The sequence below is a fragment of the Cryptomeria japonica genome, chromosome 6, assembly GCF_030272615.1.
Source record: "Cryptomeria japonica chromosome 6, Sugi_1.0, whole genome shotgun sequence".
In the NCBI taxonomy this organism is placed as follows: Eukaryota; Viridiplantae; Streptophyta; class Pinopsida; order Cupressales; family Cupressaceae; genus Cryptomeria; species Cryptomeria japonica.
The window spans coordinates 611,008,580-611,022,948 of NC_081410.1; the positions used below are offsets into that span (position 1 = coordinate 611,008,580).

Consider the following 14,369-nt stretch of genomic DNA (forward strand, 5'->3'; position numbering starts at 1 on the left):
CAAATAAAAAATAAAAAATTGATTAACTATTTTATAGGGATTTGATTCACACCGTTTGAATTAAATAAAGTAAAAATTTAAATATTTCTATTAAAAAATAAACCGTATCTTTTATAATTATAATTTTGTATCATGTTTTTGAAATTGTTCTATTTTTTATTAAAAAAATCTAATCATTTTAATAAATATAATATAATTTTATAATATTTAATCATAAATTTAGATTATTTTCATTCAATCATTAAAAATATCTATTTTCACTTTATTGTTTATATTATATAATTTTATGATTATTAATAAAAAAAAAAAAAATTATTTTGATAAAAGTGGATTTACCACTAAATTATATTAATATTTTAATCTTTCACATGGTGTCTGGTTCAACAAGCAATGGAGGGAGTGAGCCAGTAAGAAAACCCTCCAGTATTGCTCCAAAAAACTTAAGGCCTACCTACCCATTACAAAGAGGCCTCGTGGGCATAATCCAAAATACCCCTCCCCATATTACATAGCATTTCCATTAGATACAAAAGAAGTTGCCATAAAAGGCATACAAAAAGATATCAGATGCATAATCATCATTTCAGCACACTGTGAAGAACACCGCAATAATGGCATAGAAGAACAACTGCCAATTACAACATCAGAACAACAAAAAATGAAGATCCTCGAACCACCCTTGGCTACACAGAACAATTCTCCAATCTATTTATTAGCATAAAACTCAAAAAAGGAAATGAAACCACTGTAAGAGAGCATGCCATAATGAAAACCGATATCAGATAGAGAATAACCCAAATAAGAAGGAGAGCAGGATGCTGAAATCCTGATGGAATCAACAAGAGGCCGAACCAAAAGAACCAAGCAAATGAAAGAAAAACAAGAAACCACTGCATATACCACAACACCTGCAGATTCCAAGATTCAAAACTCAACCACCACCTTCCAAGCTTCAAGAAAATCATTTGAATAAAGCAGCTTACACTCCCACCCAAAATCCTCATCTTAGAACGTATGAGAATGACAACCCCTGGAAGGATAGAAGCACCAAGAGGAAAGAATGTTAAGATCAAAGATATAACAAACTCATATATATCGCAAACCAAATGAAGGAAGACATCATAACAAATATAACGTGAAGCGATGCTAGAAATCTCACAAAAGTTGAGATAAACAACTCGCACAATCATGATTACCAAAAAAAATAATATAATCTTAAACTAATAATTAATAATTAAATTTAAGATTAATTTTATTATTATAATTATAATTATATAAATTTCTATATCAACAACTATGAACCAAAATACTAAATACTATTATCAATTGATCAATTTCTATATCACTGTGTATTTAAAAAATATTAAATAATATCATTAATTCATCAATATCTATTAAACAGTTATTAAATATTACCATCATTTATCAATTTGTATATCAATATTAATTAAAAAAATACTAAATACTACCATCAAGTTATCAATACCTATTAAAAAATGTAGACACCTAAAATTAACATTTGATTAATTTAAGCCTATCAACATAATTAATTAACTTTATTGTGTTATCCTTATTCCTCTCAGAATCAATTAAATCTAATTTGATTAATCTTGTCACTATAGTCCAATAATTAATTTATCAAGTAAATTAATTTCTCCTATTCTTCTAAAGTCCTCTCAATAATTATTTCTTCTAAAACCCACTCAGTTAATTAATTCTAATTAATTAACCTAGTCATGTGATTCCTACAAATCACTTTTCTTAATCCCACTTGACCTAATTAATCCTCCTTGAATCTCTCATAATCATGATTATCATTATTCTCCAATTTTTTAATTCCCACTCATGTCACATTAAACTTTTAATCTCTCGAAGAAATTCAAATTTCTTTGAATCCCTCAATGCATCCTTATTTTGAAATTTTTAATTCCTCAAGTTTGAAATTCAAATTTCTCCATCCTTTATTCCTCTATTTCCTATCCATATCCATCCACTTAATCCATCTATACTAATAATAACCCCCTCCTATCCAAACAAATCCCTCATCCATCTATCCACTTACCAATCCTTGGTTCTCCCTTGTCATTGGTTCCATTCAATCAAATCCTATCCACCGATCCACCCCATCCAATCCAATTTATAATCCAATCCTACATTATCCAATCATCTCTTCCAATTCAATCATTAATCCCATCCTCAATCCAATCATATTCATTCATCCATCCCCCTTTTCATCCTATCTAATCATTTATCCTCCTTCCAATCCTATCCAATCCATCAAACTGAGCTTTCCCCATCTACCTGAGCTCGCACTAACTTGTGCCAAATCCAAGCACTCATCCATACTACGTTAATCAAATCCAAGCAACAATCCTCTCATCTATAGATCTTGCACATCCAACTTGTCTTTTGTCATTCATCAATCAATCCATCACCTGCCCATCGGGATATATCCTTCCCTAGTCCGGCAGTTTATCCAAATCCATATCCTACTCTTGGCAAGAGAAATCAGTTGGTCATGTGCATGTTGTTTGCATGCTTGAGCTTTTCGCTTTGTTTTCATCTTGTGTCCCAGGACTATACTTGTTCAGGACTGCCTTGATCATCCTATATCTTGGTATGTCTTGGATGGTGTATAATGGGGCATAGTTTTCATGGCATGGTGTGTTCGAAGGTCTTCCTTGTATGAACCGACAACCCTGCATTAGTGTTTATCAACACTTGCATGATTGTGTGCAAGGAATTCCTGTTTGACTGAGCATCAGTCCATGCCTCGGATCTTCATATCATCCTAGTTCTTATAATCAGTGGTGTAGACTATCCATGGCAATATCAAATCTAGGTTTGCTCTCTATACTTGCTCAACAAGAAATCCAATCCATCTATCATTTCTTTGTCTCATTTCATTCACAACACTCCAACTCATCCTACTTCCCTCTTTCATTATCTTCATCCTTTCATCACTTATTCTTCTAATTCCTTTTCGAGAGCACACCTGTGTTCTTCGAACCCGCATGTCCTCTCGAGGGGGCATACCACTGCTTCCTCGTCATCCTTCCCCCTCCTCATTCTTCCTCATCTTATGACTGGGGCATCGTGCTACTAGTCCTTATCCTTTTCTTCCACTATGTTTTATTCTTCTTTGATATCACGTCATTTCACGATGCTATATCAAAGAGGGGCAAAATGTAGACACCTAAAATTAACATTTGATTAATTTAAGCCTATCAACATAATTAATTAACTTAATTGTGTTATCCTTATTCCTCTCAGAATCAATTAAATCTAATTTGATTAATCCTGTCACTATAGTCCAATAGTTAATTTATCAAATAAATTAATTTCTCATATTCTTCTAAAGTCCTCTCAATAATTATTTCCTCTAAAACCCACTCAGTTAATTAATTCTAATTAATTGACCTAGTCATGTGATTCCTACAAATCACTTTTCCTAATCCCACTCAGCCTAATTAATCCTCCTTGAATCTCTCATAATCATGATTATCATCATTCTCCAATTTTTTAATTCCCACTCATGTCACATCAAACTTTGAATCTCTCAAATAAATTCAAATTTCTTTGAATCCCTCAATGCATCCTTATTTTGGAATTTTTAATTCCTCAAGTTTGAAATTCAAATTTCTCTCCCCTTTTTCCAAAGGAATTTTATATTCCTATTTATTTTTCCAAGGAACCCTTGATCCATGCCTTCTATCCAAAATCAATCTCAACCCTTCATAATAAAATCAATCTTGGCCCTCCATTGGCCTTCTCCAATCTATAAATTGGAGCCAATTATCCTCACAAAATCCACTTCTCATGCATTGTTATGATGCCCTTTTCTCCTCTTCTCTCTCTAATCTTCTAATCCAAATCCTCTTATCCATCACTCAAATCCAATCCAATAATCCATTAGTCTTGTTAAGCAAAGGAGAGCATTTCACATCACAAGCAATCAAAGGAGCGCATCAAGTGGAGCATCATCAAAGGGCGCCTTCACTTCATCAAGCTCAATCTGAGGGAGAGGTAAAGATAGCAAGGTAAAAACCATTATTTTCAAATTTTTATGTGGTTTTGTGTATGCTTCATGTTCTTATGCTTTTAGTGTTTGATTTGTATGCTAACCACCACTAATCCACCTTGCTCATTTTTCCCCTCTTCAAAAAATACTAAATATTGTCATTAATTTATCAATTTCTTATCAATACCTATTGAGAAAAATAATTACGCCGAAGGCGTCTCTTTATTTGAGATGCACTAATTGATATGGGAAATCAACTGTTCACATTTATTTCGAGGCCTGCAAGACGATTGAAACGTTTGTAGCCATCGATTCTTTTCATTGATTTTTCACATTTTTTGATTGTTTTTCTCACTTTGTATTTTTTCATGGTTTTTGTCCACCTCTCACAATTATCTAAACATCTATTTGTTTAAATACCTTCACCGGCCACCAGTACATCGTATTACTTTATGCCAAATTTTTAATTTTTTTATACACGCGTTTTCCCTTGACGTGTTGTCATTTTAACCTTGTGAATTGATTGAAATTTCTGCCATAAAGAGATTGGTTTCGGTCCCTTTTTTTTCAAAGAATAGCACAATTAAACTAAATTTTTTTTAAAAAATTACTATGTTGTGTATAAACTATTTTTGAAATTTGTGAATTAAAAAATCAAAGCCAGCACTATAAGAAAAATGAATTTGTATTTGTATGTTTTGCAAGGTAAGCATATATTGTCAATGTTGTTTTCTATAGAAGGACAAAGTCAAAAAAATCATCGAAATTATTGCTAATGTCTTTTTCAGCAGTTTTGTTGCTGATTTGTTTTTTAATACAATTTATATTTGATATAAGATAAAATAATAGTAATATAATATCAAATCATTAATAATTATTATAATATTTAATCTTTTTATCTTATTGTAATAAATTTATATAATAATAGTCTTCAGACATGTAGTGTCACAGTTTAAACACTTTGTTGGTAAAGCGGTCACCAAGGTTAAAAACCCTGCTAGGCCATTGTGCTTGCAGGCCTTGTGTCTTCGTTGGGCCATTGTGCTCATGGGTTTGAACAAGTGAAGTGTGGGGATGAGGTCCCCCTTTTGTGGCCTCACTGGTTCATAGCTCCAAGTCAAAAGTGTTTCAGGTGGAGTCAGAGGGCATGTCATGCCAATGTCACTGGTCACGTTAAAAAATTTACCAAGCATTAAATTAAAAAAAAATCATATAATAATAACAATCATACTAATTATAATATTGTTGTAGTTTATATAAATTACATTTTAAGGATATATAAAAAATTAGAAATATAATAATATAATAATAATGAAATAATATTATAATAAAAATTATAATAGAAGATAATAAAAATAATTAATGTAATATTAGTTACAATATCATAATGATAATATAATAAAAATAACATATTTTTTATTTTTTATTTTTTATTTTGATAAGTTCTACCATTATGGAGGGTAGAGCCCTCTATTAGCTTAAAAAGATTTACATAACAGATAAACCTGGCTGGATTACATAATCTGGATCGGTATACCCCCATCCTCCAAAATCTCCAATGGTCTCTATGTCGAGTCTCCCTGGTCCACCATCTCCTTATCAAAGAACCAAGACAGTGGAGGATCTAAACTTCCCAAGTTGATCTCATAGACTTGGTTGGCTACCATTAGCCAATATGGTTCTGCTGAAAACCCATCTCCAACTTTGAAACCCGCCTCATGCGATCTCCATACTTGCACTATTGGGACAAATAAATTCTTGAAAATGATCCTATCATGTGTGTGATCCCCCCCCGGGGGCTAGCTTCCAATATCCTCACCATCACCTGCATCGTCTACCCATCCTGTATTTTGAAAAGCCTTGGACATTGCTCCTCACAGGTCTCTTCATTATAGGAGCGGCCTATAGTTTCAAACGCCCTTTTAATTACCTCTCAGGGATGCTACTTCCATCTTCTGAATGGGAATCTGCTTGCTTCCTCTAAATACAGGCCCTACCCTATCCCTGAGTGAGGCTCGGCATCCAAAATCACACAACCTGAATTGAGATGTAGGATTTGAATGCTCTCAACCACAATTTAGCTATCATTGGGATCGTCCCCCGACTCCAATCAAATTCATTACAAATCGGTCAAAAAGCCTCGCTCAAAAACCTACCCTCTATCTACATGGCCAGCCCAGAAAGCAACAAAACAGAGGGCACAAATTCTGTGAAACCGACCTCCTAACCTATCCCACTCCTTGATAAATTTGTCTCCCCTTCCTTTATGAAGCAGTCACCAACAGATTTTTTTATTTCATGAAACTTGATTACATCCAACCAGTAACAATCGGGTTACAGCATATCGGCTCAAAGGCTTGGTAGAACATACAGAATGGGTCACAACCGGGACCTTGAATCTTGAGATCTATCTTCTACGCACAATCTAGCTACTTGATTCTATGATTTATTACATCCTAATGTACAATTACAATTATATATACTGATCCAAAGGATCCAGTCCCCAAAAGGGATCAAAACCCGAAGAAAAGGACCTAACGTGTAAAATAAACAAGGTCGGCCTCTGCCAAGAAATTCTTTCGAAAAATCCAAAGGATGAAATGTAGATCGCAGGAAAAGGTCGGCCACATGCCAAAGAACATTGAATCAACGCCTAAAGCTCTGCAAGCTTCAGAAGGGGTTCCAATAGATCACCAAAATAGGTCCAGGCAACCGATAACAAGAACTGTCAACCAGTAATAGGAAACTGTCAAGGAAACCGATAGCGATATCTTGCCGGAAAATGATCCAAATGCGATGCAGTATGGAAGCAAGAAAGATGATCAAGTCTTCAAGTAGAATCCAACTCCACATGATCCAGTGAGCCAAAACCGGGACACACAGAAAGAAAAGTTGAAACTGCAAATAGAAAGGAAAATATTTTTGGTTGATGCAAGATTGCTATGAATCGAGGATGCTCTTGCATCACTTTATGAGAATCTCGCTAAGACCCTGTGGTACATTCTCTAGATCCAACTCTATATCCTTGATATGGCCCTGTACTCCTTCATTGGCCAACCAGTCGGCAGCCCTATTGTTATCCCTATAGGTATGAGTGATCTCGTAATCTGTAAGCATATTGAGCAACTCATATATCCTCGGGATCCACTGTTTGACTCTCCAATTTACAACTTGTCCCTTGGATATTGCATTAATCACAAAAGATGAATCACCTTCTACATCGACAAAGGAGAAACCATTATCCCTACAGAATCAACCCCCTTTTTAATCCCATCAACTCTGCCTCATTGTCGGTTGCAGATCCCATGAATCCATGAGCAACCGCAACACATTTACCAAGCCAATTTTTAATAATGGCCCCAAAACCTACCTCCCCCAAGTTGCCTTTAGCAGCCCCATCAAAGTTCAATTTGAGTCTTCTCGAAGTCGGTTTCTTCCAACACACCACCCTGTGATTTCCTCTTTTGGACTTCACAATATTTGTGTTCGTTGTAAGCCCATCCCATTTCTCCTCCATGGTCTTGTCCCCAATATGTATATTTCAAAACCTTCCTCCTTAGAATTCTACATCGCACCACTTCCACAATGGCCTCTCTCATTTTCCCAATTACCACTTCTAGTTGAGTTGACTCCTCACGAAACACTTTGCCATTTCTTTAATAAGAATAATATTATAATAATAAATTCTAATATTTACGCCAAAGGTGTCTCTCTATTTGAGATGCACTACCTGATATGGGAAATCAACAGTTCACATTTATTTAGAGGCCTGCAAGATGATTGAAATGTCTGTAGCCATCGATTTTTATTCATTTATTTTTCACATTTATCGATTCTTTTTCACTTCATATTTTTTGTCCACCTCTCACAATTATCGAAACATTCGTTTGTTTAAATACCTTCACACCACCAATACATGGTATTACTTTATGCCAAAAAAAAAATTATCTGATCCCGAGATATTGCAGCGCGCATTTTCCCTTGACATATTCTCGCTTTAACTGTGTGAATTGATTGAAACTGCAGCCATAAAGAGATTGGTTTCAGTCCTTTTTTTATTATTATTTTCAATGAATGGCACATTTGAAGCTATTTTTTTTAAAAAAATTACTATGTTGTGTTTAAACTATTTTTGCAATTTGTGAATTAAAAAATCAAAGTCAGTAAGAAAAATGAATTTATATTCGTGTGTTTTGCAAGGTAAGCATATATTATCTATGTCATTTTCTATAGATGGACAAAGTCAAAAAAATCATTGAAATTATTGTTGTTGTCATATTCAACACTTCTGTTGTTGGTTTGTTTTTTAATACAATTTATATTTAATATAATATAAGATAAAATAATAGTAATATAATATCAATTCATTAATAATTATTATAATATTTATCTTGTTATCTTATTGTAATAAATTGATATAATTATAATATTGTTGTAATTTATATAGATTACATTTTAAAGATATATAAAAAATTAGAAATATAATAATATAATAATAATGAAATAATATTATAATAAAAATAATATTAGAAGATAATAAAATAAAAATGTAATATTAGTTACAATATCATAATATCGTAATGATAATATAATAAGAATAATATTATAATAATAAATAATAATATTTATAATATAATACAAATTTATTATAATATCATCATTAATTTTTTAATACGTACAATGTTTGATTTTATTTTAAATTATTTTATTATATTATTCAAATTTTTAGTTTATTATTAACATAATTATTAATTCTATTAAATTTTGAAATTCTCTCATTTTAACCCGATTTCTATCTCTATTATTTCCTCTCCACCCTCTCTCCATCCACATCTTTATTTCTATCTTTCTCTCTATCTGTCACCTATCTCGATCGCCTTATCACTCCCTACATCTCTATCTTCCCCCCTCCATTTTGCCCACATCTCTCTATCTCCTCCTCTTTCTATCCCTATCTCTATCACTCCCTCTTTTTGTATTTCTTGATTTCTCCTCTATCATCTTTAATTCTTTCCTTTACTACCCTTCCCTCCCTCTCTATCTATTTCTATATATATCTCTCTCCCTCTCCCTCTCTAGCTCCATATCTGTATCACTCTCTCACACGCACATACTCTCTCTCTCTCTCTCTCTCTCTCTAGACTTCTAAATCTATATCTCTTTTCCTCTCTATACATGTCCACATTTACTCTTCCATTTCTCACTCTATCTCTATTTCATTATCTCTCCATCTTTCTCCCTCTCTTTCCCTCTATATATCACTTCCTATCTTTGTCTTTATCTTCATATCTCTCACTCTTTTTATATTTATCTCTTACACCTCTATCTATCCCTCTCTTCTTTCGATCTTTGTCTCTCCATCATTATATGATTCTCTCTTCCATCTCTAACTATCCCTCTCCTTTCTCTCTCTTGATCTCTCCCTCTCCTTCTCTCCATATCTCTCTCCTCCATCTCTCTCTCTCTCTCTCTCTCTCTCTCTCTCTCTCTCTCTCTCTCTCTCTCTCTCTCTCTCTCTCTCTCTCACCCAATTCATTTTGTCATCATTTATATTTCTCACGGAATGAACCTCCCTGCATGCAACCCTGAGCATTACAAATTTTAGTGCTTTCATTTATTTATCTACCATTTCAAATTTTTTTAGCAACTTTTCTTGTTTCCTTCTCTTGTAAAAAGAAGTGATTTGGCTTGAGGGATCAATCACATGCAAATCTGTAGAGGCATGCAAGACAATACATTTGATATGGATCCCATCTAGAATAGGTTGAGTCATTGATCTTGGTAGTCAACCAATTCAGTCATGTTTGAATTCTTGTAAGCTGGTATAAAATTGATTTGAAGGTTTCTTCAAAACACACACATTGAACGGTACGTAAATATACCATAACATATAGACTCAGGATCAAGAGGACATTGTTGTATGAGCTATTATCATTTGCATACACATTTGATGTGTTGGTATGTGCCCAAGCTTGTTTGTTCACTCTTAACACATCCAAATTGATTTTGATCTTTAATGGAGCCTAAAGACATTGCCATTGACAAACAACCTATGACAGACATTTCTTCTTCTAACATATACGTTGCTCCTTGAAATAATCTCTATACAAAAACTTTGTTCGATAGTTATTAAAAGACTATAGACCAGTTAGTAGGAAGATTCTCAATTTAAAGGATACAAATGTTGTCTAATCGATTCAAAATAAAAAGTTGTTGAATCTCAATTATTCACAGATTAAAAATCATTGTTTTATATATATATATATATCCAACGTCATATACAACACAAATGTATATAATAAATAGACCCAACAACTCCCCACTTGATCTTGACCTTTCATAACGATTCGACATATCCATTTTAATTTTTTATTGACAAAGGGCAAAGAATAACAGTCCAAAGCAGTAATATCTCCTAGACCGTGCCGTATTTTACATTGTATCGAGTTGTATTGTTTATCACATTTCACATGCATACGCAAATGACAATGCCCGTTACCAAATATGACAAATTGATTCCACTTTTCTTGGAGGACAGTTTTGTCCGATTCCGTGAACGCTGTTCTTGGTATATTTAGGTCAACGATACTAAGTTACCGAATACATTTTTATATACACAAATCTTATCAGGAAAAATGGCGTCCTTTGATAGATCCCGATTTTTTGTCAGATTCCATCAAGAAATCATTTTAGGAAAATGATTTTTATACATAAAATATTTGTAAGGGAAAATGGTCAGCGTCTTTGACAGAGTCCCGGGAGATCTGAAATCTATTTAGGAATATATTTTTGTCCCAATGCTGTATAGATATCTATATATACTAATCTGCTGAGGAATTGATTCCCAAGCAGATCTAAAATCCATTCAATGGAAGGGCAATGGGTGATTTGGCTTTCAGCGCTGGTAAGCAGTGTGCTCGCTTATTTCTTAGTAGATTTAATGGGGAAAAGAAAGAAGAAGAGCAGAGCAAATCTTCCTCCTGGACCTCCTGGCTGGCCCATCGTGGGAAACCTTCTCCAGCTGGGGAAAAAACCCAATGAATCTCTGTGGGCTCTTTCTCAGCAATACGGTCCTCTCATGACTCTCTCTCTCGGCATGAAAACTGCTGTGGTGGTTTCATCCTCTGAAATGGCAAAAGAGGTCCTCAAAATCCACGACCAGAATTTTGCAGGACGGATTATGATAGAAGCAGCAAAGGTGTTTTCTCACCATGAATCTTCAATTGCTTTTGCTCAGTATGGAGATTACTGGCGGAAGTTCAGACGCATTGCCACCACAGAGCTTTTCACTCCCACCAGACTCCAAGCGCTGCAACATCTCAGAAGAGATCAAGTCTCCGAGACGATTCGAATGGTCTTTGAGAAGAAGGGGACGAGTATGAATATTGCAGAGCTGGTGTACTACGAGGGTCTCAATCTCATGAGCAACGCCATTTTCAGTAAGAACTTGTTCGATCCCAAAAATCTAGAGTCTGCAGAATTGAGAAACACTTTTAGTGAAATGGTGAACTTGACCGGAAAACCCAACTTGGCCGACTTTTATCCGTTTCTGAAGTTGGTGGACCCTCAGGGAGTGTGCCGTCGTCTGACAGTCCATCATAAGCGACTACATGAGTACTTAGATGTATTCATACAAGATCGGTTGGAGGCGAGGAGGCAAGGGGTCGGTCTACCCAAGGAAAAGGACTTTCTCGACATTCTGCTCGATCTGACTGCCCATGATTTCACTCTGGTGAATATCAGGGCTTTACTCTTGGTGAGTCTTGTTCAACGCCTATTTTGACTCATTTTTTATTTAATAATATATTTTTATTATTATTGATGAGTCATTTCCTTATGATCATGTAGGAACTCTTGTCTGCTGGTAGTGATACTACTACTACAACAATTGAATGGGTTATGGTGGAACTAATTGCCAATCCTTACGTAATGAAAAAAGCGCAAAAGGAATTAGAAGAGGTAATTGGTTTCAATCGAAAAGTGGAAGAATCTGACATAGATCGTCTACCTTATCTCCATGCTATAGTGAAAGAAGTGTTTCGACTACACCCAGCACTTCCTTTGGCATTGCCCCATAGAGCAGACAACTCATGTGAGGTGGCAGGGTATATGATACCTAAGCATGCCATGGTGATTGTGAATCTGTGGGCAATTGGAAGAGATCCTAAAATTTGGAAAGAACCTTTAAAATTTATGCCAGAGAGGTTTTTTAATGGTGAGAATAGTAAGGTAAAGTATAAGGGACAAAATTTTGAGCTGATACCATTTGGAGCTGGAAGAAGAATATGCTTAGGACTTCCTTTGGCTCATCAAATGGTTCATTTTACTATTGCTTCCTTAATCCATTCCTTCAATTGGATGCTTCCAATAGGGATGAATTATAATAAGATAGACATGAGTGAGACATTTGGAATAGTATTAAAGAAGTCTAAAGAATTGCATGCAATCCCCACACCAAGATTACCAAATCATCTATACTAAAATAATATGTTAGTTCAATAAGGGTCAAAGAGGTTTACGATGAGTTTTTGGCTATGTAAATACCATTTACTAGCTCTTTTACCAAGTTTGATGTAAGTTTATGTTAACTGATATTATGAATCATTAAATAAATATTATGAAAGTGTTTAATGTCTCATGCTTATGTGCCTTGTATGCCTATTTGAATTTCTATTGGTACTAACATTATACTTATCGATGGTGTGTTTATTATCATTAATATAATTCATGCATTTAAATTTTTTTTTTGAAATTATTGTGTTCGGTTGTGTATTATGGGATGTATACATAATGACTTCTATTTTTAAACTATAATAGTGTTTTGGCTTCACTATTCACTATATTTGTTATGTGTCATTATGATGATGGTATTTTGTTCAACATTATGATTGGTGAACTTATTGATTTATGCATCTATGATATCTAAATCATGTTAACTTTAGATTATTTCAATTGAAGCAATTAATTGATAGTGTTTTATTGACATTACATCATGTTGGATTTTTATATTGTGCTTTAACTTAGTAATGTTTGGGTTCATTTATGGCCTAGGAGTTGAGTTCTTAACAGGAGAATCCTTGTTGAAGATACATAAAGAGTCTTGATTGTATATTAATCATATATTATAAATCATATGTTTGTACACTTCACAAGATACAATGTAGGTATGATCTACTATAAGATTATATTTTAATGTCCATTTAGTTCGTAGTAACCCGTTATACTTAACCCAAGAAAATTTTGACCATTTTTTTTTTTTTATAAATTTAATCATTTGTGTTTGATTCAATTGCATACTCTGGGCATCTATCCATTTGGATTAGGCATTCATCCATCCGGGATGAGCATCTAACCATACAGGTTAGGCATCTGTCCATACGGGACATGAGGTTTCATCTATCCAATACGGGATAGGCATCTACCCAAACAGGGTAGGCATCTATCCAACTTGGGATAGGAGGTGCTCTGGCCAAAGACTTAGACTCATCGGGACCATTCGGATCCTAAGTCACTCACTAAGAATTACACTCCTTTAATAGGTGTGCCCCGAGGTCACCGTCCTTAGGAGCAAGTAAAATAATATATTGCAAGCTTGAATTCCACCTTGAAATTTGGCCTAAAGCCTCGGGAAGTCAAGCGAATCCATACGGGATTCCTTTCGAGTATGCGTTGAATTACTTTTTATTTTATTACACTTATCTTTCAATTAGGATTCTTCGCAATCCATCTTCTTACCAAATCCTAGACCCCATCCCCAAACGCCTGAGTACTAGGAACAACTCTGTCCCTAGACTGCCTACATACCCGTTTTGGCACGGGTTCAAGGCGTATAGTATGTAGTTTTGTTTCTAATCTATGGTTTAATGTAAATTGTTTGGTGGGTACGCAACCCTTTCTAGGGTCAATGTCCCAGACAGTTTCTCTGTGGTTGCTACCCATGATGGTAGCATTTAAGCAAAGGCTCAAGGTGGCTTAATGCTTGTGGCCTAAAGCCACTAGGTCCTAATACCTATCATAAGCGTCACCTGACTCAATTGTCAATCGTCAACAACTCTTTGAGATTAAGCCAAGTTTATAAAAGTATTTCACTCAATCAACCATAAAGGGGTTTACTATGGTTTAACTAGCAGATGTAAATCATTTAAAGATTATCTTATTAGATTATCGATCCAAGGGGGATTACCCGCCCCTTGGATTTTAACTTCCAAGTGTCCCTTATTACTCCTCGACGATTTATAGGGATGATGCCAAAGATGTCATTAATGTAGCTTTATTAGGCGTTAGGTGCAGTAGTTCAACACGACGGCATTACCCATAAGCGTGACCTAGAGACACCATATATACCGAA

General features: G+C 34.5%; 1 protein-coding gene across 1 annotated transcript; it reads left to right on the top strand.

Annotated features, from left to right (window-relative positions):
* Nucleotides 1–10,934: 10,934 nt before the first annotated feature.
* On the top strand, nt 10,935–12,518 carry LOC131856011 (iridoid oxidase-like). The gene is made up of 2 exons (XM_059207068.1): nt 10,935–11,777; nt 11,870–12,518. The coding sequence occupies exons 1-2, from the start codon at nt 10,962–10,964 to the stop codon at nt 12,500–12,502; spliced, it is 1,449 nt and encodes a 482-aa protein (XP_059063051.1). The 5' UTR covers nt 10,935–10,961; the 3' UTR covers nt 12,503–12,518.
* Nucleotides 12,519–14,369: the final 1,851 nt, after the last annotated feature.

Excerpts from the sequence above, each read along its gene's own strand:
- LOC131856011 (XM_059207068.1), top strand. The coding sequence starts at position 10,962 with ATGGGGAAAAGAAAGAAGAAGAGCAGAGCAAATCTTCCTCCTGGACCT. Across the intron at positions 11,778-11,869 it reads ATATCAGGGCTTTACTCTTG|GAACTCTTGTCTGCTGGTAG; the intron begins GTGAGTCTTGTT and ends ATGATCATGTAG.